At 44.7% G+C, this 27,822-nt stretch overlaps 2 protein-coding genes across 3 annotated transcripts in view; both read left to right on the top strand.

Annotated features, from left to right (window-relative positions):
• The window catches only part of EMG1 (EMG1 N1-specific pseudouridine methyltransferase), a 370,137-nt gene that overhangs the window by 315,402 nt on the left and 26,913 nt on the right, over positions 1-27,822 (top strand). The window lies entirely within an intron of this gene.
• On the top strand, positions 813-27,822 carry PTPN6 (protein tyrosine phosphatase non-receptor type 6). 2 transcript variants are annotated; one of them, XM_069101562.1, is made up of 17 exons: positions 813-989; positions 8,175-8,548; positions 8,717-8,839; positions 9,084-9,278; positions 11,765-11,954; positions 12,374-12,490; positions 12,623-12,736; positions 15,903-15,999; positions 16,274-16,353; positions 16,716-16,865; positions 18,327-18,458; positions 18,629-18,783; positions 25,547-25,614; positions 25,869-26,020; positions 26,136-26,230; positions 27,222-27,354; positions 27,576-27,822. In XM_069101562.1, the coding sequence occupies exons 2-16, from the start codon at positions 8,541-8,543 to the stop codon at positions 27,334-27,336; spliced, it is 1,791 nt and encodes a 596-aa protein (XP_068957663.1). In that variant the 5' UTR covers positions 813-989; positions 8,175-8,540; the 3' UTR covers positions 27,337-27,354; positions 27,576-27,822. The 2 variants fall into 2 exon arrangements, with proteins under 2 accessions (XP_068957663.1, XP_068957662.1); XM_069101561.1 differs by lacking the exon at positions 8,175-8,548.

The raw sequence follows: 27,822 nt of genomic DNA, 5'->3' as shown, positions 1-27,822 counted from the left end.
TACAAAAAGGCAAAAAAACCAAACAAATCCAAAACAACCCAAAAAACAGTCTCTGCCCTCAAGGAGCTTACAATCTAATGGAGGAGACAACATGCAAACAAATATATACAAAGTACAGGGTAAATAGGAAATAATTAAAATTACCACTTTGGAACTGGCGTCAGTGAATCATACATAGTACACAGAAAAACTAGAATTTCCCTGGAAAAAATAATTAAGACCTTATTCTCATCAAATCAAGTCTTAATTACTCTGCTGGGTATGTGTTGATTATACCCTGTGCTAGAAAACAGATTGAGATCATTGTGGGCATAAGCATTAGGTGGCAGGAGAGAGAACAGTGAAGGATAAGAGCTAGAATTATAAAGGAGGGGTTGACTTATGACGTTCTTCTTGGGACCTTGATTTGATATTAAATCCCATAGGAAGACAAGATCTGGAGTCAGAGGACCTACGTTTGGATGCTAGCTCTGCTATTTAACCGTGGAAGCTTAGGCAATCTCTTCTATGGGCCTCATGGCCCCTGGTGTTTTCATTTGCACTATGAGGAAATTGAGTTAGAAGATTTCTAAAGTTCCTTCCAGCTCTCCGGTCTCTCAGTCTTTGTCTCTGTTTCTCTGTAAGTCAATCTCTCTCTTTCTCTGCCCTCCCCTCCCCTCCCCACTTTTCTCCTTTCCTTTTGACAAAGAAAAGAAAGGTGAAGAAGTCAAGCCAGGATTTGCAGGTGATTCTGAAAAAAGCTGCCCAGGTAGGGGCGGTCCTTGTGCCAGCTCCGCCCCCTACCCAGGTCCCTTCTCTGGATCATTAACTTAGTGGGTTGTCTTTGTGCTGTCACTGCCCCCACCTGGGATGGATAAGGAAATCTCCAGTTTTCCGGAGTTTCCTCCCTTACCTAAACTGGCAGGCCTGTGTGGGCTCAGTGACTTCACCTAGCCCTCTCTGTGGCTACCCACTCAGACCCAGCCGCTGGGGGAGATGCTGTCCTCAGGGTAAGTCCCCCAGCCCTGACTCCCTTCAGGTTGTACCCTCTGGACTTTAGTACTGTTAGAATCGATGAATCGAGGGAGGAAAGGTGGTGTCACGCGGTGGAAGAAGAATCCAGTAGGTGGGGAGTAGGGAAGGGGCAGGCCTTGATTTCCGTGGTGGTGGTGGTGGTGGTTGGTGGCCAGCACAGACTGGACATTCATTAGCTACTACATTCATTAGCATTATGTTAGTGTGCTTTGTGCTAGAACACTTTGTTGGGGGTGGGGGAGAAAAGGGGAAGGTGGATTTTTGCTCAGAGAGGTTTGTATTGTCAAAAACCCCTTCTGGCCCTGCCCGGATTTATCTCTGTCCCCTGCCCTCCATGACAATGGTCCCTGAGCTTCAAAGTTGGCACTTTGAGTTTGGGGGGAAGGGCGGAGATGTGTATCCTACCTCTGGTAACTTTTATGTCTATGACATCTTTTTGCCAATACAACTTCCTATTCCTTTCCCCAAATGTGAGTGCTTCTCAGAACTCAAGCATTTAGGTTCCTGATTTTATTTTTCTTCAGTTTCTTCTTGGAAGCCATAATCCATCCATTCACTCATTCTCACCTGGGTAACTTTTGTCTCTCTTTTTTTTTTCTTTCAAGCCCCTCAAATCTATATTTCCAGCCCTTGATCTCCTGACATCTCTAACTGCTTCCTGGGCACCTCCACCTGCAGCTGTGCTCTAAACTCAGCTTCCTTTTTCTGTCATTCCAGGCATCTCTAGGTCTGGAATACAGTGACTAATTCCTTTCAATGTTCTTTAAAAAAAAATCAACAAACATGTATTATGCATCTATTGAGTACACAGCACTGTTATAAGTGCTAAAAGAAGTCTAAAAAAATTTTATCAAGAAGGACTAGGTCTAAAGAAACAAAGTCTATAAATTCACACTATTTCCACTCTCTCCCAATATCACTACTATAGGTAAGTACTATAATTCAGTTCCTTGTTCTCTCATGATTCTATTGAAGCAATTTCCCTACCTTCAGTCTTTTTTCTCTATTTAGAGAGCCAGCTAGGTGGCATGGGAGATAGAGTTTCAGGACTAGAGTCAGGAAAACCTGAGTTCAAATTTGACCTCAGGCAATTACGGGCTATGAGATCCTGGACTAGTCACTTAACCTCTCTTGTCTTAGTTTCATCATCTGTAAAATGGGGATAATAACAGCATTTATCTCACAGTGCTGTTGTGAGGATCAAATGAGATATTTGTAAAGGGCCAACATGTAGTAGGAACTAGATAAATACTTATTCCCTTCCCCTTATGCATCCTACATACACACTGTTACCTAGTCAACCTTCTGAAGTAATTGGTTTGTGCATATTCTCTTCCTCCCCTCAAAAATCTTTGTTGACACTGTATTTGCTACAGAATCATCAGTCAATAAGCATTTGTTTAATTCCCAGTGCTAGGGATTTTAACCTAGGGTCTCTGAACTTTTAAAAAAATCATTTTTGATAACTATATTTTTTTGTAATTTTATTTATTTTATGTCTTTAAAAATGTTATTCTGAGGGCGGTTAGGTGGCGCAGTGAGTAAAGTGCCCACCCCAGAGTCGGGAGGACCCGAGTTCAATTTTGACGTTGGACACTCAACAGCCACACAAAAACATTAGCCATGTAACCTTGGGCAAATTACTTAATCCCAATTGCCCTCCAAAAGGCAAAAAAAAAAATGTTATTCTGAGGAAGTGTCCAGAGGTTTCACCAGATAACCAAAAGGCTCTAAAGGCTGGTTGTGCAAAGGTAAAAGAGAAAGAATTCCTGGCTCAAAGATCCCATCCTATGAGAGGAAACAACAACTACATGTAAAATATATTCAAATTAAACATAATTAAAATTATTTTAAAATTAAAAATTAAACATAATTTTCCTTTCTTCCCCACAGGAATTTAACATAGTTCTAGCACTGGGGTATCAGGAAAGACCTCAATTTTGAGCTGATCTCTCAAGGGAACTGTGAATTGTAAGAGATGGAGGGGAAAGAGTATATCCCAGACACGGAGATGGGAGATGAAATGGAATAGAGTTAAATGGAAAGAATAATAAGAAGCCATGTTTGTCTGGGCTGGAAGAATGTGTTAACAGGAGTCATGTGTAAGGATCTTGGAAAAGTAGGCTAGAGTCAGGCTTATATGGGATATATTTATATTTGATTCTGGAAGAGGTAGATTGATGCTTCTTGAGCAGGAGAGTAACATGGTCATACCTGGCCTTTAGGTGTTATCACTTTGGCAGCTTGTTGAGGGTGGATTGGAAAAAGAAGAGGAAATATAAGGCAAGGAGGCTACCTAGGAGGCTATTTCAATAGTCCAGAGGAGAGTTTAATGAAGATTTTGGTGTGAATCAAGAGAGGGGGATGGATAGTGAGATGTATTAAAGAAGAAGCCACAAGACTTAGCAACTTGTTGTATGTGTAGGGTGAAGAAAAGAATGAGGAAAATGAATTCCTCCAAATAAAGATTCAGGATAAAGTAGGTGGCATTTTTTTTTTTTACAATTTGCCCCCTACCTGCCTGATGTACTGCAAATGTTGCGTAACCTCAACTGGGCCCTCGCTGAAGAAAGGCAATCCTTTTATGATTTCCCTAATCAACTCACTTTTCCGCTCACTCCTTGAGCTATTCCAAAGCTTTTCTTCCTTCTTCAAGTCTCTTACTACATTCCTCCCCTTTGTTCAGCTGAAGACCTTACCTCATATTTCACCAAAACAATTGAGACCCTTCACTGATCCCCTCCTCCTCTCAGATCATTCTGGCATCTGCCCACAACTCTTTCACCTTGTCAAGGATGACCCCTCTACATGCGTCCTTGTCTCCATCCCCTCTGGTCTTCTCTAGCAGACTGTCCTCACAATCATCCCCAGTATATTTCTAATATTCCCTGCTCACCTTTCTGCTTACATGCCCATCTTTACTTGATCTGATCACCCCCAGTCTCTATAGTCCTATATCTCTCCCCCCCTTCTTAACACAAGCCTCGTGTCACTCATTTCTAAACTCTGCAGTCTGACTTTAGATCTCAACATTCAGTGAAACTGCTCTCTCCAACATTACCAAGGATCACTTAACTGCCCAATCTAATGGACTTTTCTCAATTCTCATCTTTCTTGACCATTCTACAACCTTTAATACTGCCAAACAACCTCCTGGATTCTCAATTCTCTCCAGTTCTGTTTTTTTTTTTTTGTACACTTCCCTTTCCTGTATCTCTTTCCCACCTTTCTGCCCAGTCCTCAGTCTCTATAAATCTTTATAAATGTCCTGCTCACTAGCTGTAGGTGTTTCCCCAATCTTCTTTCCTGGGCCCATTCACTTGGTGTTCTCATCACTTCTCATCTCCATAGAGATGATTACTAGATCTGTTTATCTAGCCCTAATCTCTTTTCTGAGCTCCAGTCCTGAATCACCAATTAACTGCCTTTTGGCCAGTCCTCCAGTCCTGTGTCTCCAACTAACAATCCAAATCGAAGATGTCTAAAACAAAACTTAATCGTTTTTCCCTCTTCCCAACTTTCTTATTCCTGTGAAAGGTATTGCCATTCTCCTAGTCACTCAGGTCTGACACCTTAATGTCATTCTCAACTTCTTACTCACATTTATCCCAAATATCCAACATGTCCAACTGTGTCATTTCTAACTTTATAACACTTCTCTTCACCTACACAGTTATCTCCCTAGTTTTGGCCTTCATCACTTCTCACCCAGACTGTTGGTATTTTTCTCAATTAATATGCATTTATTTTTTTCTCCTTCTCAAACCCCTATTGGCAAGAGGAAGAAAAAGAAAACCCTTGTTATAAATAAGCATAGTCAAGCAAAACAAATTCCTTATGTTGGTGATGTAAAAAACTATGCTTCATTATTCACTTTGAGTATATCACCTCTCTGCTAGGAGGTGAGAAGCATGTTTGGTCCCCTGGAGTCATGGTTAGTCATTGAGCTGGTTGGTGTTCTTAAGTCCTTCCAAAGTTGTCTTTACAGTCTTGTTTTTGTAAATATTTTTTTCCTGGTTCTTCATTTCACTCTGCATCAATTCACACAAGTCTTTCCAAGTTTCCACAAATTCTTCTCTTTCACCATTTTTTATGGCAAAATAGTATTCTTACATTCATATACTATAATTTGTTTGAGCCATTCCCCAATTCATGAGCACCTTTTAATTTCCAGCTCTTTGCTACTACAAAAAGAGCTGCTATAAATATTTTTGTACATATGGGTCTTTCTCCTTTTTTTGACTAAAATCAACTTCAATTTTTAAAATGTTATAGATAATTTTGTTTTTACATCCTTTGATTTCTTTTAAAATTTATTTTATCTTTAATTTATGGAATACAAGCATTATTTCTATAACATAGTATAATAAAAAAGATGATTACATGTGAAACTGCAAATTTACTATGTACAACTTGCTGTTCCTTTTAAATATACAACAAAGTTATCATGTAAATTTCTTTTTTCTTCCCCCTTCTCCCAAGAGATGGCCACCATTGCACACTAATAGATATATATTATATATGTACATATTTATGTATGTATATAAAATTTTTCTATACACATTACAGGGGACCATCTCTAGTTGTTCTTATCTATATTTTGCCATTGGACCCAAGTGACTCCAGAAGAGAAAGTGAGGCTGGTGACTTTACATAGCCCTCGCTTACTTAAATCGAATTCCCTTGCAAGTTATAGCATTGCCTTCCTGATGCCATGGTCCTCTTCGAGAACAAAGGACAGCAACAACATACTTCTATTTTTTTTTCTTTTTGGAGGAGGGAAGGCAGGACAATTGGGGTTAAGTGACTTGCCCAAGGTCACATGGCTAGTAAGTGTTAAGTGTCTGAGGTCAGATTCGCACTCAGGTCCTCCTGACTCCAGGGCCAGTACTCTATTCACTGTGTCACCTAGCCACCCCAACATACTTCTGTTTATAAGTTCTTTCTCTGGATACAGACAATGTCTTCCTTCTTATGTCCTTCATAGTTAATTTGGATATTTATAATAGTCAAAATGGCTTATTTGCTCAAAGTCATTCTTAAAACAATATTGCTATTACTGTATACAATATTCTCTTGGTCCTGCTCATTTGGGCATAAGCTGTATAGTGTTAGCTCTGGGTCAAAGGGCATGTACAGTTAGTAACTTTTGGGCAGAATTCCAAATTGCTTTCCAGAATTTGCCTGAATTATTTACAGTTGAATTCTAATAGGTCTTCCTGCCTCAAGTGCCACTCCAAACCATCCTCCCAAAGTGATTTCCCTAAAGTGCACATCTTACCATACCATCCCCATCTTCCACCTTCAGTCAATAAACTCCAGTGGCTCCCTGTTACTTCCAGGATCAAGTATATCCTCCATTTTGGCTTTTAAAATCCTTCCCAACTGGTTGCCTTCCTACCTTCTTAACACTTACCTCACCTTTTTCCAGCTCTGTGGGCTCTTTGCTTTTCCTCGAGCCCTCTTGGGTTTTGAGTCTTTGTCCCTGTTGTTAGCCTGCCTAGAAAGCTCTCCCGCTTCACTTCTACCTTTTGTTTTCCCTGGCCTTGTATCCCACCTTTCACCAAAGGCCTTCGCAGGCTCCCCAGCTGCTATTAGTTTCTTTCCCGCTGAGGTTACCTGACATCTGCCTTGTGTATACAGAGTGGATTTCCATGTTGTCTAGAATGTGAGCTCCATGAAGAGAGTCATCTTGCCTTTCTTTGTATACACAGGTCTTGGCACATGAAAAGCACTTATTACATGCTTAGTGACTGAGGGGTTATTAGCACCAGGGCCTAGTTCAGGTCTCTTTATATTAGCAGGTGCTCAACAAATGTTTGGCAGTGGGGATGGTGCTCCTGGTATGCAGTCTAGGTGTCTGAGGACTGTATGTGAATCTGTGTGTGCTCCGGGGTGAACTTACCTTCAAAGTCAACACTCTCTCTCCCTTCCCTTCCCTTTCTGTCCTTAAGCAGCAGAGACAGTATAGCCTTTGGCCTCCTGCCCCAATGCCCTTGGCCTCCCTGGTTCCCTCTAACCTGGGATGATCTGGGTCAATTTCTTTCCCAGACTGGAGGCCCCTTGATGGAGGTGGAAATTATGTTTTGCTAACCATTTGATGATTAACTGCATCCTTCCCATAGTCCTAAGAGCTCCAGGATAGGAGGCCAGGGTGAGGGGGGAGAAACTATTCTGGATGAGGGGATCATCTATCCTCTCACTCATCCAGCTCCTTCATTTTGCAGGTAAGGAGACAGCCAAGTCCCAGCAAGTAACAGTGAGTAAACTTTCCTAAGGTTAGGAAGGAAGGAAGGAAGGAAGGAAGGAAGGAAGGAAGGAAGGAAGGAAGGAAGGAAGGAAGGAAGGAAGGAAGGAAGGAAGGAAGGAAGGAAGGAAGGAAGTTGGCAGTAAAAGCTGTAATTTGAACCCTGGTTTCTTGGTTCCAAAGCTAGAGCTCTAACCGTTTCACTGGGTTGCTTTGGGAAGAATGACTGGCAGGAATTAAAATAAGTAATTAAAATGACTGTTGTCAGTTGGGAGCCCCCAGACTATTCTTTAGCTGCAGAGGCTCTTAGGCTTCTAGTCATCTTTTCTCTGGCAACCCAGAGAGCCCTTTAGGGAATGGATGCCAAGCGAGAAGGCTAGAAGAACAGCCAGGACCCCCTAATAGACTAGAGGCAGGTGGCCCTGACCCCGGAGCCAGGGAAGGCAGAGTTCTAGGATTCTGTGCCTTACCTGGCCGCTCTGTACCAAAGATTCCCTTCTGGTGGAGCCTTCTGGCCTGGCCCATGAGCAGGAAGGACAGCCATGCACTACCCCGAAGGCTACCCATGGGTCATATCATCTGTTTTTTCTCCTTCCGCTCCTCGGTGCTTTTGTCCTTGTCGAACGTGATTTCCCAGGCCCTGTCCCAGGATGTCCTCTTCTCTCCCCTGCTTCCCCATTCCCTAGAGACAATGGAGCCTGGGTCATCTTTTGCTGTGACCTTTTACCCGGTGGGCTCTCTTTCTCTTTCCCAGCGTGGGCAGGGATGGGGGTCAGACCATAGAAGCAATCAAGATGAAGGAGGGCTTGGGAAGAGGGGAGAAGTGTTAGAAGTAAGTCACAGATGAATTTGTCTTCTGTGCACATGAGCAAGCGCTTGCATGTGAGGTCACGTGTGTGATCTTTGTGAGCAGGTATCCGCACGAGCCTATGTGTTTTTGTGCTTGTGTTGCTATCACACACGCTTCATGCGTGTTCAGAAATCACACGGTTCTGTGAGATGGGTCCCAGAACCACCTCCATAAGACTCTGCTGTCTCAGCCTGTCGACAAAAGCAGAAGTAGAAGCAAGTTCCCTCTGGGGGTCTGGCCTCGCCCCTTCCTGTCCCCGCCTTCCCCCCCAGCTGCCCTGTACTGGTGGTGCCTCTGGGAACAAGGGGCCAGTGCAAGGAGGGACTGGGCTCTGTGGCACCAAGGGAGAACTCCAAGCCCTGTCCTGGGCCCGTTTATACTGTCCTCCCTCCTCACCCATCAGCCTACCCTGCAGGAAGTCTTCCCAGGATGGTGAGGTAAGGACCAAGGGCGCATGATGCTGGGGGTGGGAGGGACCACAAAGGAGCTTAGGGGACCAGGTGCTGCCTTGCGTCCAGAAAAGTGTGGCTGAGTCCTGGGCTGTGGACAGCACCTGTCCTAGCCTGTTGTGGCCCTCATCCCCAGCTGTGGGGTCCCTTCCACAGGTGGTTTCACAGAGATCTCAGTGGACTGGATGCTGAGACTTTGCTGAAGGGCCGCGGGGTCCATGGGAGTTTCTTGGCCCGGCCCAGCCGAAAGAACCAAGGAGACTTTTCCCTTTCAGTCAGGTTGGTTCCTTCCTCCTTTTCCCCTAGAGACTCTGCCCATACCTTCATTCCTCAGCCTCATCTTACCCAAACTACCTCCCCACCCTGTGTGACGCCCCTTGGGACTCCCAGGAATGAAGCCCGAAGGCCTCCTACTGCCCGCTGCTCCCTGCCGGACCCTTCTGGCTTTGTTCCAGCCCTACCCCTGCTTTCCCCCTTTCCATTTCTGCTCCCCTTCTCACTGTTCCTGGTTGGTGTCCCACAGGGTAGGAGACCAAGTGACCCACATCCGCATCCAGAATTCGGGGGATTTCTACGATCTTTATGGAGGAGAGAAGTTTGCTACATTGACAGAGCTGGTGGAGTATTACACTCAACAGCAGGGTGTCCTACAGGACCGGGATGGCACCATTATCCACCTCAAATACCCACTCAACTGCTCTGACCCCACCAGTGAGAGGTGAGGTGACCCTCCCCCCTAACTCCTTAACCTCCCTCAGAAGGGACGGTAACCTTGACCCTGGACTCTTAGGAGGGTCTTGTGCCTAATGAGAGGTGAGCCTAATATAATGTCCTTCCCCTCCACCCAATGCGAGAATCCCTTCTCTAGCACTCCTGGCAGATAGCCATCTGTTTTCCAACTGGACCCGCAATCACTTCCAGACATTCCTAGATGGACAGCTCTAGTTCTTTCTAAAGAGTTCTTTTTCTTTTGGGCCAAAATCCACCTTGTAATTTCCATCTGTTGCTGCTCATTCTATGGTCTGAAGCTTCATGAAATGCATTTATTTCTTTTTCCACATGACAGCATGTTCTCCTTCAGTCTTCTCTTCTCTGGCCTAAATATCCCCAGTTATGTTAATCCTTCCTCTTCTCACATGGTTTGCAGACCATATCTATCAGTGCCCCTTGTAAAATGTAGTACCCAGAACTGAGTGCCATATACCAGATTTAGTCTGACCAGACTACAGAGGAACTCTCTCCGCTCTCACTCTGGACACTATACTTTTATTAATTTTGCATTAGATTTTTTAAAACAGCTGTATCACAGTATTGTTGGTCACTGGGGGTCTTTGAGAAAGGCCAGATGACCATTTGTTGTGTATGTTGCAGAAAGTATTTGTATTTAGGTATTGGTTGGATTAGAAAACCTCTCGTGTCTTTTCCAAAACTAAGATTTCATGATTCTGATATTAAGCATGCAATCATCTGAAATATCCAGGTCTTTTCACATTAGCTTCTGCCAAGCCATGTTGGCCTGTCCTTTTCTCGTGCAACTAATTGCTCAGCACGTATTGAATCCTGTTTCTGTTATCATACTAGCTATTCTTGTCAGCTATTATTATATTGTATATATTATATATTCTTGTCAACTAGCTAAGTAGGCCTTTCTATGCTATTAGTCTGAGTCACTGATTTAAAAGATTGATCAAGAAAGAGCTAAGAACAGTCCTAGGGACTGCATGACAGTTATTATTCACTACTTTTTAGAAAGTTTTAGACTTAGTATCCAAGATCAACTTTCTCCTCCTTCCTTGGTAATGGTGGTTCCTCTCTGCTGCTTCACCTACCATGTTCCTTCAGTCCTTCTTCCCATCCCAATCTGGGATCTACACGGGACATAGGGGTTGAGGGCGTCATGAAGGCCAGAAGCAGTGGGCTCTATGGAGGGAATGACAGTGGAAGATGGACTGGGGTGAAGGGGTGCAAGAAAAGGAACTGAAAGAAACCAAGGTAGAGCCAAGGATTTGGGGTATAATGGAGGCACTGGATTTTAATGAAGACCACACTTGGTGGGGGGGACTTTCAAAGAGATGTGTCTAAACCTGTATATCTGAATTGTCCCTCTGGCCAGAAGAAGGAATTCCCTCCAGCAACCTTTCTTTTCCCTTCCCTTTCCTTTCTCTTCAAAGTGGTTTCCCTTGGGAATTTGCATCTGTTCCCTCTGCACTTGATCACTAGCCTGTGGGCAACTCAGTATTTGCATGGACACTTCCTCTTCCTGTTGTTGGAGGTGGGGGACCAGACTTTAGAGCTTTTCAGTCTGGGGGCCTACTTCTGCAGTAGAGTCCTCTTGGCTTAGTAGTAGGGTTGGGTGGTGGGGACTGGAGAGGAAACCTTTGGGTCCTTAGGTCAGTGGTCACTGAAGCCTTGACTAATCTATACAAGCATTGAAAAAATTAAGTTCTTTTTCTTAAGACTGTCTGTCCTACCCTCCCCCTCCTACCTCATCATCCCTGCGGTTGGAAAATCTCTCCCCCCCCTCAACCCCTAGGCTGAAGAAACCTCACTTCTCACTCTCTCCCCAGAGGGAGCTTTTTGCTTTTTCCATCACGTGTTTTCCTGTGGGGCTGGGCAGCCCTGGGGTTAACTGTTTCCTCTAGGGAACAGGTTGGGAGGGGGGGGGAGTTAGGGGGATGTTGGGGAAAGTTCTGCTTTCTGTCCTGACCTCTCAACTCTGCAGCACCCAATCTCTCCTCTCTACCGTAATAGGATTTTGGGGTCCTCTATGTTATCACCCTCCATTCTTGGCACCAGACTCCCCTGGGGCTATCTCCCAGGACTTTCTTCCTCATGTGACTTCCTGTCTTTCCTAATCTCTGTTTATTTGACAGAGATTACTATGAGCTTGGCACACAGAATATGCTTAATAATAACCATTTGCTAAATTGTTGAATCTACTGTTTCTGCCTATAGCTTCACTGTTCCATCTTTCTTCATCTCTTTACTCTGCCTCCCATCATTTCTCTAACTTAGTCTGAATGTCCTCATCTCTGTTTCCTAATCGGATGTTTCCTCTGTCTCTGAATTTCTCCTTTGTCTCTCTAGTCTCCCCCAGTTTCTGTCTTCTTGACTCTTTTCCTTTCTTTGGATCTGTTTCCCTCTTTTTCTGATCCCATTTCTCACCCCAACTCTCTGCTTCCCTCCCTTATTCTATCCCGTCAGGTGGTACCATGGCCACATGTCTGGGGCCCAGGCTGAGACGCTGCTTCAGGCCAAGGGTGAACCCTGGACATTTCTGGTTCGTGAGAGCCTGAGCCAACCTGGTGATTTTGTGCTGTCTGTACTCAGTGACCAGCCCAAGGCTGGGCCGGGCTCCCCACTCAGGGTCACTCATATCAAAGTGATGTGTGAGGTAAGATGAACACAGTGGCAGGGAGGGGACAAGGGTTGTGAACCGGGCAAATGGTGGATGGTTGGGGATAGCCACCACATAGCATAAGGGGCCCAGTCACAGGGTGCTAAGGGGGTTGGTCAGAGATCCCCATCCTCTCATCTAGGAAGAGTGTGAAGGGCAATGCTGTCTCAAAAAACCAACAGGAAAATGCTACATCTTACCCCCGTGGTGTTGCCACCCTGGTTAAAGGGGAAAAATAAAAATGGGGTGTGAGGGGTAGGGGGGGTTAGAATTTCAGGCTTAGTACTAGGGGTCAGGGAGTTGAGCTGGAGATCAAGGAGAAGGCTTGCCCTTGCAGGTTGAGCTTGGAGAGGCCTTGGCATTTCTCTCTTTTCCTTTCTCTTCCCATCATTATGCCTTTGACTCTGGTCTCTCAGGCTGGCCGTTACACAGTGGGTGGCTCTGAGACATTTGACAGCCTCACAGACCTGGTGGAACATTTCAGGAAGACAGGAATTGAGGAGGCCTCAGGTACCTTTGTCTATCTGCGACAGGTGAGCAGAGGGCTCTCCCCTGTGTCTGTTCCTCCCCCTGATTCCTGACTCCCCAGCTCTGCCTCACACTTCTCCCTGACACACACTCACTCTCCTTCCCCCCTGTCCAATTATCTCCTGACATCGCCCCAGCCGTATTATGCCACAAGAGTGAATGCAGCTGACATAGAAAACCGGGTCTTGGAATTGAACAAGAAACAGCAAGCAGAGGAGACATCCAAGGCTGGATTCTGGGAGGAGTTTGAGGTGAGTGTCCCAGAAAAGTGGGTGAACAGAGTAGCACCGAGGCATTGTTGTGCCCTGAACAAGCCTGCAAGAGTCTGGGCCCTGCGAGTTACTGTCCATGGAGTCTTGGTTCCACAAAATTCCCCCAAATTCATTGCCATGCCCTTTAACTGTGGAAGTTCCCCAAGGCTCTGCCTTAAGCCTTCTTTTCTTTCTCTGTACTTTTTCTTAGTGACCTCACCAGCTCACATGAGTGTGCTAATGACTCCTAGGTCTGCCTAACTTCTGCCTTAGCTCCAGTCATACATTACCAACTGCCTATTAGACATTTCAGTCACCCAGGTTTGTAACTGCAATGTCACCAATGGTCAAGTCAATAGACATTTATTAAACATGCATTATGTTCAGGCACTCTGCTAAGCATTGAACATACAAAGAAAGACAAAAAACCAACCCCTGCCCCCAAGGAGCTCACAGTCTAAGGGGAGGGATGACATGCCAACAGGTAAGTACGAATCAGCTATAGATTCAGGATAAATTGAAAATGCGACAGAGGAAGGTTTTCTGTCGAAGGTGGGATTTGACCAGGGAAACCGGGACGTAGAGTACTTGGGGAAAGGAGGTATAAGAAGACTGGAAAGATGAGAGAAGAGGACCTGCTCTCTTCTTCACTCCACATGTATACTCCGTTGCTTCTACCTCCTATGTTACCCCCAGGGGTGTCCTGGACCCAGCTCCTACCACTGGTTGTTAGATTGAACCTTCATAACAGTAGCTAACATTGACAAAGCATTTTAAGGTTTGCAGAGTACTTTACATATAGTTACTCATTTGATCCTCAAAAACAACCCTGAGATATCTGCCACTGTGATCCCCTTTAGATAGATAGATGAGGAAGCCTTTGTCCAATCACATGTCTTAGGTTTCCTGATTCCAAGTCCAGCTGGTTCGTCGCTGGTTCAGGTCTCGATGACCCCTCACCCAGCCCATTTCAAGTCCAATCCCTCCTCCACACAACTGCCAAAGTGGTTTTCCTAAAGCACAGATAAGTCACTCTCCTGCTCCATAAATTACTCCACCTGTAAGATCAGAATTAATTCCTTGGTTTGGCACTGGAAGCCCTTCACAGCCTGACTTTAACCCACCTTTCCATCTTCATTGTACCTTACCCCCAGGGGTGTCCTGGAGCCAGCTCCTACCACTGGTTTTGAGAGATGATTGTTAAATTTTCAGCAGAGCATTGCTACAAATCCAGGCTTGCCTTATTGCTCTGTTGGTTGTTTAGTCTTGGGGAAAAAAAAGCAATGGAGAAAATGTGTGTATTGCAGATTAGACTTAAAAAGTGTGTAGTGTATATAAGTTGGTTTTCTTTTTTCTCCAGAGAGCCAGTTGTTAAAAGTTTTCCAGAGCACCCCTCAGCTCCCCTTCATTCACATTACAATCCAGCCACACTGGCCTCTCTGGTGACCCTCTCCCACACCTCACTCTATCATTTGCCTGCCTCTCTTTCTACTGGCTCCTATGCATGCGATGCTCTTCCTCTTCACTCCCATGTCTTGGAATTTCAGTTTACTTCAAAGCTCAGATCAACCATCACCTTCTACATGCAATGTAGCATCACGGCTGGGACCTCCATGGCCAACTAGTCCAACCTCATCACTTTAGAGATGAGGAAACTGAGACCAAGAGAAGATTAATCACCCAAAGTCATAAAGGAAGCCTTTCCTGTGCCTTCCTCCCCATTTTTGTATCTGCCCCTAGATGTCTATCTTTTCTTCCCCTAGGGCAAGGACGGGTCCTTTTGTCTTTGTATCTCTAGCCCTAGGGCCCAACCTGACACTTCCCAAACACCCGACACAGTCCCCTGAAGGGGCTCACATTCTTCTAAAGCATAATTGAAATGGGTGAAAGTATTGTAACAGTAATGAAATATGAAGGTCCCTTTGTACTGCCCAGCTGAGAAGGACTTAGCACCTACTTTCAAATTAAGCCTCTGTTAAAGAAACAGAAGGTATGAAGGTATAAGTTGTGACACTGTGGATGCTGTATTTAGATTTTCTGTGAATGTTTTCTTCTGATTTGTTATTGAATAAGTAGAGAATTCTCTGTACTCTGTAATCAGAACCTTGAATGCTGCTCATAGCAGCAGTCCTCTGGAAAGCTGCTCTTGTGTGGTTTTACAAGCATTAAAACTGGAGGGATTCAGTGGCATCTGAGCGCAGCCTGAAAGGAAGACGAGTCTAAGAGGCAGAGAGGAGGTGTTTGGGGAGTGAGAAGTAGTCAAGTTCACCTGGAACACAAATCTCTGGGGAGCCACCGAGTGTTTTTTGATGGAGTTAGATGTGTGCCTTAGGAAGATTCTTTTGAGGAGTTTGTAGAGTAAAGACCACCCTCTCTCATTCCCCACTTTGCCCCTATCCCTACCATATGCTTTTTCACCTTACCTGTGATTTTACTGCATAAGGAATATCCAGGGAGGAATTCCTCCAAACGAATAATGATCTTGGTAGTGCAGTGGATAGAGTGCCAAGTCTGGAATCCATATTGAACCTCAGAAATTTACCGACTGTGTGACCCTGGTCACAGTCACTTACCTCTGTTTGCCTCAATTTCCTCATCTGTAAAATGAACTCTAAAAGGAAACAGCAAACCACCCCAGTATCTCTGCCAAGAAAACCCCAAATGAAGTCATGAAGAGTTGGACATGACTGAAAAATGACTGAACAACAGCAAAAAGTATTTATCAGCTAGCACTCTGAAATTTGTGGTCTTGAGCCTGAGTACTGAGCATTCAAGTGATTTCTCTGGGTCACCCAGACAGTATGTATCTGAGGCAGGACCTGAATCCTGGTCTTCCAGACTCTCTGTCACTACATCACCATGCCTCTTTTCTGGCATATAGTAGGAACTTCATAAATATTTATTCTTTCATCTACCCCTTCATTCACACCCTGTCCTCAGCTACTAGTCCATCACTTTTAGTATTTTCATTCAGGCTTTTATTGTTTCAGCTCTTGACTGGGACCCCGAGCCTAAGGCTGTCTATCATTTGCCTTTTTCTCATTCCGTTTCTCTCTTTATTTCCCTGCCGTTTGGCTATCTCAGTGTCTGTCTTTCTTACCCAGTTTCCTTGTCTCACCCTTCTTCTGTCCCGCTGGCTAAAGCCCTTTCTCTCCTCGTCTTTTAGAGTCTTCAGAAGCAGGAGGTGAAGAATCTGTATGAGCGGCATGAGGGGCAGAGGCCTGAGAATAAGAGCAAGAACCGATACAAGAACATCCTCCCTTGTGAGAGCCCACCTCCCCATGGAACCTCACTCTCCCCCTTAAAGCCTCCAGCCCCACCATTCATCCCCTTTAGGCCTACAGTCTTCCATCTCACCTCCCCTGTGAAGCTCTTGCCCCTTTATTTTGCCACCAACTAAAAAAATCTGAGTGGCGAAGTAGAGAGAGGGGATTTGGGGCAACTCAATAGTTCTAGCCCAGTTCCTATGATCCAGTTAAGGTAGGGGCTTAACTCCTCTTCACATCTCACTTCCTCACAATATGTCTTCTCCTATAGTTGATCACACCAGGGTGATCCTGCAAGGTCGAGACAGCAACATCCCAGGGTCTGACTACATCAATGCTAATTATGTCAAGGTCAGTGGTAGCTCCCTGTCTAGATGGAGTCTGGGGATATAGAGGGAGGAGGAGGTATGAGTCCTCAGGGTACTCATGGACTGATGTGGGGGAGACAGCATATACAGACATGACACCAATTTTAGAAACAGAAACTGATGAAGGTGTGACCGTCCATAGTGGTCAGGTTCATGGGTTAGGGGATGGGGTGAGTGAGGTTAGAGTGATGGGATTCTATCTATGTCTCTGGAGATATATCAGTCTATAAGCATTTATAAAGCGCCTACTAGATATGCTAAGGAGATACCAAGAAAGGCAAAAGAAAACCTCTACCCTCAAGCAGCTCACAGTCTAATGATTGGTTTGCCGGTCCTCGTTCTCAGAACCAGCTGGTGAGTGCAGAGGAAAATGCCAAGATCTATATCGCCAGCCAAGGCTGTTTGGATGCCACAGTGAATGACTTCTGGCAGATGGTGTGGCAGGAAAATTCCCAAGTTATTGTCATGACTACCCGGGAGGTGGAGAAGGGTCGGGTATGGTACATCCCCCAATAATAATGGTCCATTTCTCCTCCTCCATACTTCCCTCTTCTTCCTTCTTCTCACTCTCCTCTCACTTCCTGACCTCTTCTCTTCTCTCAACCTTGCTTTGGTCTGACTGTTTCCCAGTTGGTGTCTAAAATGAGAGTCCTCAGAGCTAGAAGGCATCATAGAAATTATCTAAAACCGGCCAGTCTCCCTAGCTGAAATTAGATAGCTACCCCAAATTAAATTTTTATGGGTCTATAAAACTTCAACTAACCAAAATCCTGATTCCATAAAACCTGTTGACTTAAAGAAATGAAGCTCTCGTTTTTCTCTTCTCTTCCTCCTTCCTTCTTACTACATCCTCCTCTACCATACTTGTCAACAAATCTACCCCACATTTTCTGTATTTAATATCCAAGCTCCTGAGAAACGCAGTGTTGTGGAGGTCCAGGGTAGAGAAGCCATACATTTATTATTTATTTGAGACATAAGGCATTTATGCATTTTTATTACCAAAGTATAACTATATAAGTGGTTCCTAGAAGGCGTAAAATGGAGAAATGCCATTTGGAGTAAGAGTTAAAGTAAGCCTAAGAATCTGGCCTCAGGAATAATTTTGCTAGCTTAGTGCTTTATCTGAATCTATTCATAATAGTGTCTTTTATATTATGATAGAACCTCTGGTCAGTGGCCTTTCTTTCTGCCTGGTACTTCTTTCCCTGCTCCATCAGGGTGGAGAATTCAGGAAGCGTACAGAGTCCCAAAACAATTTGATTTGGTCTGATTTGGGAAACATTGACCTAGTCTAACTCTTTCATTTTTCAGATGAAGACACCAAAGCCTATCAATACCCAAATTCATTAGCAAAAGAGTCAGGATGAGAAGTTGGGTCTCTCGTGTCTGAAATAGGATGGTGTATGCCAGTCCAGTAACAGACAGCAAGGGATTTATGACAACCTAATATCTCTAGCCCCAAATTCCTATGATTCAATTAGGGAGGGGGCTCAACTTCCCTTCATTCCTCCTTACTTCCTCACAATATGTCTTCCCCTATAGTCGATCATATCAGGATGATCTTGCAAGGATGAGACGGCAGCATCCAGGTCTGATTAACAGGCAGCAAGAAAGTTTCACCCCCTTCCTATCTCCTCTTAGTAGCCTGTAAGCTTCTTGAGGACAAGGGCTGTGCTATTTTTGTATTTTCCACAGTACCTAGAATCATGAAATATTTAGGCCCAAAAGAGACCTTGAAAATAGTCTAATCTCAGCTTTCATCTTGAACTTGACTTCAGGACCAACACTCCTTCCATGGCACCAGGCTGCTCCGTAGCCTTTCATGTAGTAATAGTAGGTACCTGATAAAAGTTTAGTTAGTTCTATTGAATCCTGCCCCATCCATCTCATCTCCCTTCTCTTCTTTCTTCTCTGTTTTGTTTCACTGCCATTTTTTCCTCTCTCCCTTCACAGAACAAGTGTGTCCCTTATTGGCCTGAAGTTGGGACCCAACAGGCATATGGCCTATACTCTGTTCTCAATTGCAAGGAACATGACACTCCTGAGTACAAGGTCCGGAGCCTGCAGGTGTCCCCACTGGACAATGTAAGTTACCCTAGCACAGGGTCTCTCTGTCTGCACAGTTGGGGAGGGGGACTTGCCCAACCCCCTAGGGTCCTTACCAAGAGGGAGTGGGGAGGAAAAAGGTTGTGGCATCCTTGCGGATGGTGAGAGCAAGTGGAGTGGGTGCCAATACTCCCAATGCCCTGTCTCAGGGGGACTTGGTGAGGAAGATCTGGCACTACCAATACCTGAGCTGGCCCGACCATGGGGTGCCCAGTGAACCTGGAGGTGTCCTCAGCTTCCTGGACCAGATCAACCAGCGACAGGAGAGTCTGCCCCATGCAGGGCCTATCATAGTACACTGCAGGTGAGAGGAGATGAGACTCCACCCTGTGCTTCCTCAAAAAGTACGGCTTCCTCTTCCCACCCACCCCCTTACCTATAGGTACAGAGGAGAGAAACACAAGGTTATTGGGATGGGGGGAGAACTGGGAGGAAAAGCAAAAGGATTTTGAGGGATCAGGAAAAGAGATTGGGAGGAAGTGCTTAAGCTGGTCTTTGAGGGAAATAGGAAATGCTACAAGGCAGAGGTTTAGAAGGAATGTGTTTGAGATGTGGGGGACTGCCACCATCCCATTTCAGATACGAGACCCAACTTCTCATCCTGACTCTTTTACTAATGAACTTGGGTATTGATAAGCTTCAGTGTCTTCATCTGAAAAATGAGAGAGTTAGATTAGGTCAACTATAGACTAGGAAATGGAAGAACAGAAAGAATACCAGTTTTTCTGGAATGGTTATATCCTATTCAGTAGGAAAGGTAGTTTGGAGCCCATTGTGAAGGGCTGTCAATGCCAAATAGAGGAGTTTTCATTTGATATCAGAGTGGAGGTTTTTACATTTTCCTGAGTCATGGACCCCTTCGGTAGTCTGCTGAGCCTGTGGACCCTTTCTCAGAATAAGACTTGGAGAAATAATAATCGAAAGAAATGCTAAGCTTTAGTTAGAGATTAGGAAAAACAAAGATGGAATTTTTTTCTCATCTAAATTCATGGCTCTATCCATAGACTCCTTAAAAGTCTGTGAACCACAAATTCAGAACTCCAGTCCTGGGTTTTTGGGGAGATTTTTTGACCTTCATCTCTATACAGGGAACTCAATGAGGAAACTCCCTCTAGCAATTCAAGCCAGCAATTGCCTTGCTATCCATAGTCTTAGAGAGTTGCCCAGAGATCTGAACAACTTAATTTTTTTTTAAATTTTCATTGTAAACTTAAAGATCATCAAGAAATACAACCATTTCTATATACAAATGAGAGCCAAAAAAAAAAAGATTCCATATAAAGCTAGGGAGGTCAGTGACTTCCTCAAGGTCACACAACCCATATGGATGAGAGCCAGGACTCAAATCCAGGTTCAGAGGCCAGTTATCTACCCACAACCTCATGCTGGCTCTTGATCTTAGAGGTAATATCTGTAAAATGATGAGGTCATACTGGAAGGTGTCTAGGAGTCATCCTGGCACTAAATCTTGTGACCCAGAGCTTGGGGACCCACTTGGTTAAACCCTAATCGTCTCTGAGAGAAAGCCTCCCTTTTTCTGAAGATCCTTCCCTTGGAGGGCTCCTTCCTGACCACAGCTCTCTTCATCCTTTTCTCTGAAGCTGCAGGGGCTTTAGGTTCATGCTACTGCCTTTTCTGAATTTCTGTTAAAACCCTGGGACTTGCTTTGTCTGCTTAGTCATATTCTAGGTCTTCCCAATCTAGCCTTTGCAGGGAGAAATATTCCCCATAAGAGCCAAATTATTATTGACTGTAGTTCCTGACTATTGGGAATTATAGGACTGAAGACTGAAAGGGACCTCAGAGGTCATTAGGTTTAGATTTAGAACTCAAAGGGAGCTTAGAGGCTATTGGGTCAAGCCCTATCGTTCATTTTTAACAGACAAGGAGACTGAGTCTCAGGGAAGTTAAGTGACTTGCCCAAGGTCACACAGTCAGTAAGTAGCAGAACCGGGATTTCAACCCAGGTCTATATCCAGTACACTTTTTACTGTGGCTCAGTGTGAGAGATGAATTGACTAACTTCCCTAGAGCCCTTCTGATTAGTGTTCTCATTCTTGATGAGATGCCATTCTGGGTTAAACAGAGTTGGGCAATAGTGGGGTCCTCCAGCTGTCCCTGGGCTTAGGGTCTGAGAGAAAGACATTAGTAGAAACAAAAAAAGAAATCAACCTTGGACTGAGAATCAGGAGTACCTGGGTTTCCGTCCCAGCTCCAGCACTTAACTAATTTAAGCAAATCACTGTATGTCTATGCCAATAGAATGTAAACTCCTTGAGGGCGGGGAATTTTTTTTGTTTCTATTTTTGTTCTTGTATCTCCTATACTTTGCATGTGGCAGGCACTTAATAAATATTTGTAGGATTGAACTGGGGCCCAGTATTCTCAATTATTAAATAGGAGACTTAGATCTCTAAGATATTACTGAGAAATCAGACTAAAGCTGGGCAGGAGAATGCCTTGGAATGTATTTTGCCTAAGCTCCTTTGGTCAGTGCTGAACTCCATGTTGTGCCCCAGACTGTGAGGGTTATATGATTTCTCTGCTTTCATTTCCTATGAGAAGTGTGGGTGGGGGTGGAGGGAGGATGGTCATAGGAAGAAAGGGGGAGGGAAACAGCAAAAGTGGTGGCATAGGACTGGGCCCCAGCCCTCATGATTGAGAGGATCTTTGGGCAATGTCTGGGCAGGGGGAGAAGCTGCCTACCCAGAAGCCACCATTCCTGATAGCTCCTTGGGCTAAGCTTCTCAAAATCCCCTTGGCCTTTATATAGACATCACAGGAAGGAAGTGGGTGAAGCTATTTTTGACAAGACGGGTTTGAAATTAGACAGTGTGACTCAGGCCACCAGCTTGACAAACCTAGTATCATGGGTGTAGGGACCAGGAGTTAGACTGGAGGAATGGTGTTGAGTGAGTTGAATAGGGATGGTCCATCCTTGCTCTCTGCCCCTTCCCCAGAACTCAGTAAAGAGGGTCCAACTTCTGGGCGCCCAATCCTACCTTCTATGCCATTGTCCCATGCTTCTAGAAAGAGCAACCTTCTTGTGAGGGTTTTGGAGTAGAAGGGAAAGCAAGATTTTCATAAGGAGAAATTCCAAAAGCAGAACAGAAGACAGCAGGGTCACTCTATAGAGAGCAAAGGGCCATGGAACCCTGGGGTGAAATAAGGTAGGGTGAAGGGCTGGTGAGGAGACTTTGGGAAGGGGAAAGTAATTAAAAGCACTGAATGCCAAGAGGGAAAACGTCAGAGGTGAAGTGGGATGCCAGGGCTAGGATCAGAGTTACTTCTGCACAGACTAGGGAGAAGAGGGTAGGGAGGACGAAAGGAGCTAGGAAAGAATGGGTGTAGACTCAGTTTCTTTGTTAAAATAAGTGAGTTTGTCTTTATTTTATTTTATATGTACATCCATATTGGATGTCATTTTTTTATTTTTAGTTTTCAACATTCATTTCCACAAGATTTTGAGTTCCAAATTTTCCCCCCATCTCTCCCCTGCCCCCCACCCCAAGATGGCAAGCATATCAATTACCCCTTCTCCCAGTCTGCCCTATCCTATATCCCCCTCTATCCCTCCCCTTCCCCCCCTCCCCCTTACTTTCTTGTATGGCAAGATGGATTTCTATACCCCATTGCCTGTGTATCTTATTTCCCAGTTGCATGTAACAGCAACTTTTTAACATTTGTTTTTAAAACTTTGAGTTCCACATTCTCTCCCTTCTTCCCTCCTCACCCACCCCCACTGGAAATACAAGCAATTCAATATAGGTTATACATATGTAGTACTGCAAAACATTTCCATAGTAGTCATACTGTGAAAGACTAGCTATATTTCCCTCCATCCTATCCCGTCCCCCATTTATTCTTTTTCTCCTTTGACCCTGTCCCTTTTCAAAAGTGTTTGCTTCTGACTACCCTCTCCCCTAATCTGCACTCCTTTCTATCATCCTCCTCTCTTATCCCTTTCCCCCCTCCTTTCCTGTAGGGTAAAATACCCAGTTGAGTGTGTATGTTATTCCTTCCTTAAGCCAAATCCAATGGGAGTAAGGTTGACTCATCCCCTTTCACCTCCCTGCTCTTCCCCTCCAATGTAACAGCTTTCTCTCGCCTCTTTTATGTGAGATAATTTACCCTATTCTATTGCTCCCTTTCTCCTTCTCTCAATATGTTCCTCTCTCACATTTTGATTTTGTGAGTTCATCTTTAAAGAGAGCTGGTGTGCCTTAAGTGGATAGACTTCTGATCTGAGTCAGGAAGAACTGATACAGGCTGTGTGACTGAACAGTTCTCTGAGCCTTGGGTTTCTCCATAACTAAAATGAGCATTATAGGTGCAGTCCTGTCGTCCCAGGGTTCATGTGAGACTTCAGGTGGATAATATATATAAAGCCATCTGCAAATTTTAAAAAATGATTCTTTAGGTTCCCGTTGTTACTAATGAAACAAATGTGTTGAGCACAGACGGTGCCAGGTGCTGGAGGAAGTACAAAGTTGAGATATATGTATGGGTGGGGGTAGCTTGATAGCACAGTGGAGAGAGGGTTGGGCCTGGATTCAGGTGTGCCTGACTTCAAATTCAGTCTCAGACACTAGGTTACACTGTTTGTGTAACCTGGGGAAGTCACTTATCCCTATTTGCCACAGTTCTTTATCTGCAAAGTGAGTTGGAGAAAGAAATGGCAAACCACTCTGGTATCTTTGCCAAGAAAACCCAAATGGGTTCACAAAGGGCCAGACACGACTGAAAAACATCAGTATAAGACAGAGACACAGATTACATGATACACAGTATTGTGATGAATATTATAACAAAATTTTGTGTTATGAAATCCAAGTAGTGTGTGAGTTCTTGAAGGGGAGTAACATTTAAATTAGGCTCTAAAAGACTGATATTGGCCATTCCATGAATACATGTGCCATCCCTCGGCTCAGGGCCTTTTCTCTGGCTGTCTCCCATGCCTGGAATGCTCTCCCTCCCCTTCTCTGACTGTTGACCTTCCTGACTTCCTTTAACTCCTGGATAAAATCTCACCTCTTACAGGAAGCCTCCGACAGTCCCTCTTAATTCCTGTGCCTTCCCTCTGTTAATTATTTCCTATTAGCTTCTCTGGACATAATTGTTTGCATGCTGTCTTCCCCATTAGACTGTAAGCTCTTTGAGGGCAGGGATGGTCTTTTTCCTCTTTTTTTAATCTCCAGCACTTAGCACAGTGCCTGACATGTAGTAGGCATAGTTGGTGCTCAATAAATGTTTATTGATTAATTGATAGTTCACCAGGAGGAGGGAGGATATTCCAGTCCCAGGAAAGAGCATGAACAAAGGACTTGGTGACAGGGCCATGGCAATTTTTTTTATTTGTTTATTTACTTTTAGTTTATAACATTCAGTTCCACAGTCTCTTGAGTTTCAAATCCAACTCCCCTCTCCCCCCCGTCAAGGCAGCATTCACTCGAATATAGGATCCACAAATATCTTCTCATTAATCATTAGCCAGGTTGTAAAGAAGAATTATAACTGATGGAATGATCAGTGGGAAAGAGGAAACAAAACAAAACAAGAAAAAGAAACACAGCAAGTAGTTTGCTTCCGTCTGCATTCAGACTCTGTAGTTCTTTCTGTGAATGTGGATATCCTTTCCATCATGAGTCTTTGGGAGTTGTCTTCTAATCTTGCATTGCTGAGAGGAGCCCAGTCTATCAACGTTAGTCATTACGCATACGATGTGTCTGTAATTGTGTACAAAGTTCTCCTGGTTCTGTTCCTCTCACTCAGTATCAGTTTATTTAAGTCTCTCCAGGTTATGATGAAGTCCATCTGCCCTTCATTTCTTATAGCACAATAGTATTCCATTACATTCTCATACCACAACTTGTTCAACCATTCCCCAATTGATGGGCATCCCCTCGATTTCCAGTTCTTTGAGGGGCATGGCATTGTGTATGACTAGAGGAGCAAGCTCACAGTCAGGAAGGCCTGTGCTCATATCCTTCTTTTGCCCCATACCGTCTATGGGCAAGTCTTTTTGCCAAGTGCTCCCAGGAAGCTTTTTAAGACTTTAAGTCAAGGGACAGCTAGTAGATAGAGCACCAGCCCTGGAGTCAGGAGGACCTGAGTTCAAATTCAGCCTCAGACACTTGACACTAGCTGTATGTTTCTGGGCAAGGCATTTAACCTTAATTGCCTCAAAGAAAAAGAAAGGAAGGAAGGAAGGAAAGAGAAAGAAAGAAAGAAAGAAAGAAAGAAAGAAAGAAAGAAAGAAAGAAAGAAAGAAAGAAAGAAAGAAAGAAAGAAAGAAAGAAAGAAAGAAAGAAAGAAAGAAAGAAAGAAAGAAAGAAAGAAAGAAAGAAAGACTTTAAATTAGGGCAGCTAAAGAACTGAGTTCAAATTTAACATCACACGCTTACTACCTGTGTGACCCTGGGGGAGCCACTTAATCCCAGTTGCTTTTCTCCCTCCTCCCCCCCTCCCAAAAAAAACCAAAACCAAAAACAAAACCTTAAGTTATAGAGCAGGTGTTCACCTGCATTGTAGTTTCCTCAGTAGAAAGTCCCCTGTACCAATGAAATTAAATCACAAGTCTGGTGCAAAAAAAATAAAATAAGGATTTGGTTACTTCTAAGGTTTCTTCAAATCCCAATATCTTTTTTAAAAAGTGAAATCAGACTTCAGGCTTCACTAAGATCAGGCTTAACTGAAATCAGGAGGAAGTAAGAAGGAAGAAATCTAAGAATTAGACCATTAATCTGCCCACCTTCTTCCCTGACAATGCTGAACCTCTGACTTAGATTTTGCCTGGAGAAAGAGAAACAATTGTAAAAGGCCTGGGGGACTGAGACCAAATGAGAACAGGGCAGAGGACCACCTGCAGAGAACTTGGGGAAGGAGGTTTTGTTATAAGCATAGCCACAAACCTAGCCCCTACCTCTTCAACCTCTCAGTCTCTCCAACCTCCCTTCTTTTCCTAGTCAGTATCTCAGGGCAGCTGGGACCACCACTGCCCTCCCCCAAAGTTAGCTGACCCCTCCCCACCCATCACTGACTTCCCCCACTTTTCCCCTTCTCCCCAGTGCTGGCATTGGACGGACTGGAACTATCATTGTTATTGACATGATCATGGAGGCCATTTCTACGAAAGGTGAGGGGTGGGAAGGAGGAGGAACTGCTTTTCCCAGTACGTTGGGAGCCGGGATGGGAAGGGATAACATCCTTCCCTTATGACTTGTTTCTCATTTTCATCACCCTTGTTGACCCTAGTTGAATCTCAAGTACACCAGTGCTCAGATAACTCCTTTCTGTGAAGAGAAAACAAGGTCCTGTGGACCTGGGTTATACTAACAGGGAGAATGTCCAGGTCCCTGATCAATAATCAATGATCAATGATCCTTGCAGGTCTGGACTGTGACATTGACATTCAGAAAACCATCCAGATGGTTCGGGCCCAGCGTTCAGGGATGGTACAGACAGAGGCCCAGTACAAGTTCATCTACATGGCTATTGCACAGTTCATTGAAACCACCAAGAGGAAACTAGATGTCTTGCAGGTAGGAACCGGGAGGCAGAAAATGCACCAAGGCAGGAGCTGGCTGGTTTGGGTGTGGACAAAAGGGCTAACCTTAGACTGGCCACGACACTTATTCTCACTATCCCCTCCCCCAGTCCCAGAAAGGCCAGGTGGAGTCAGAGTATGGAAACATCGGGTACCCTCCAGCCATGAAGAATACCCATGCCAAGGCCTCCCGGACCTCCTCAAAGTGAGTGACTTTCCTGTCCTCTAACTGTAACCTTTCAGGGCCTTTGTATACCAACCCAGCTTCCTATTTTCCATGGACTGAGGTTAAACATTGTCCAAGAGTAGGCATAGGTCATATAAGCTTTTTAAAAATCTTATTTTCATTGATATCTTTATTTCTGAATATTGCCCTTCCCTATACAAAGGATTATCCCTTATTAAAAAATAAATAAAAGATTAAAAAAGAGAGAGCTGAGGAGTAGGGATGGGGGGGGAGGAGAAATGGAGAAAAACCAACCCATATATCAGCCGTATCAGGCAGAATACCCATATACACAGTATCCCATCCCCACAGACAGCCCAGCCCCGCATCCTCCTCCTCTGCAAGAAGGGAGGCAAGTATATCTTTTCGACTTCTGTCCAGGACCAACGTTGGCTGGTATCATTTTACACAACATTCAGTATCATTCCCCCCCCACCCCCACCCCTTAGAAAAAAATTCTTTCCATTTACATTATTATAGTCACTTAGTCACCTAATCTTTTTTAACTGGAAAAGGGGCCCTCTAGATTACTTAGGCCAACCCCCTCATTTTTATAGATTATGAAATGGGTTCTGAGAGCTCAAATATGTAAGTAAGGAAGTGTCAGAGCTGGGACCGAGGGCTGTCGGAGTCTTTGCTTCCAAATTTTTCTAATCCCCTGCCTGAGTTGTGTTAGGGCTGGCTAGGAGGAAATCTTCCTTCCTGGTTCGTACTCCTCCCCCCAACACATACTGAATGGAAGATTAAAGTCCGAGACGAGGAGGCTAAAGTTCAGAGTGGTTTCCAGGCTTCCTCTTCATCAGACAGTGTTGATCATAGGAGAGGAAGGGCAGTCAGCCCCTGTCCTCCAGGGACTCTTCCCAGGACACCAGGCTGGGTCTTGTCCACCTCTGCAGTCCTCCACCCTCCCTTTTTCCTATTCTTCTTCCTGCCTCCCCCCATGACTCTACCCACCCCTCTTCTGCTGCAGACACCGGGAGGATGTGTATGAGAACCTGCAGAGCAAGACTAAGAAAGAGGAAAAGATGAAGAAGCAGCGGTCAGCTGACAAGGAAAAGAGCAAAGGCTCCCTGAAGAAGAAATGACCACGTAGGGGTGCCATGGTAATTCTTCCCACAATGCCCCACCGTGGTCACCACCACCAGCCACCTGTGTGCTCTCCGTTTTGTGGGACTGCCCTTCCACCCCCACCCAACACCATCCCCTTGCCCATGTTTTCCCAAATAAATCCCTCCAGTTTCAGCTTCCTCTCCTCCTGCCCATGCCTTTCCCCTGTCCAATTTCCAAGCCTCCCTCACTCCCACCTTCCTTTTTTTCTCCACAGCCCGATCCCAACCACCAGAGGAAGTCTACTTCCAGTGACTTATGACACAACCTCTTCTCCCCCTCCTCCCATGCGAGTATTTATTCCTTGGCCTCCCCCCGCCCTTTTCAATCAGCCCTTTTCTAATTTAATAGCTTTACCCCTAGCCCTACCCCCCTTGCCTACCCTGGCCACTGTACATAGCCCATGGAAGCCAAGGGGACCCCAGCTATCCCCCATCCTTGTAAATAAAGCCCCCAGTACTTTG

Source organism: Petaurus breviceps, unplaced genomic scaffold (genome assembly GCF_028583685.1).
Source record: "Petaurus breviceps papuanus isolate PSGF00001 unplaced genomic scaffold, PetGlider_PUasm1.0 470, whole genome shotgun sequence".
Lineage (NCBI taxonomy): Eukaryota > Metazoa > Chordata > Mammalia > Diprotodontia > Petauridae > Petaurus > Petaurus breviceps.
The sequence above is the reverse complement of the archived record's forward strand: the minus strand, read 5'-3'. Positions and strand labels throughout refer to the sequence as shown.

What these genes read in the sequence shown, in the direction of transcription:
- PTPN6 (XM_069101561.1), top strand. An exon ending in GATTCTGGGAGGAGTTTGAG is followed by an intron (nt 12,737 to 15,902) that starts GTGAGTGTCCCA and finishes CTCGTCTTTTAG; the next exon opens with AGTCTTCAGAAGCAGGAGGT. An exon ending in ATACAAGAACATCCTCCCTT is followed by an intron (nt 16,000 to 16,273) that starts GTGAGAGCCCAC and finishes CTTCTCCTATAG; the next exon opens with TTGATCACACCAGGGTGATC.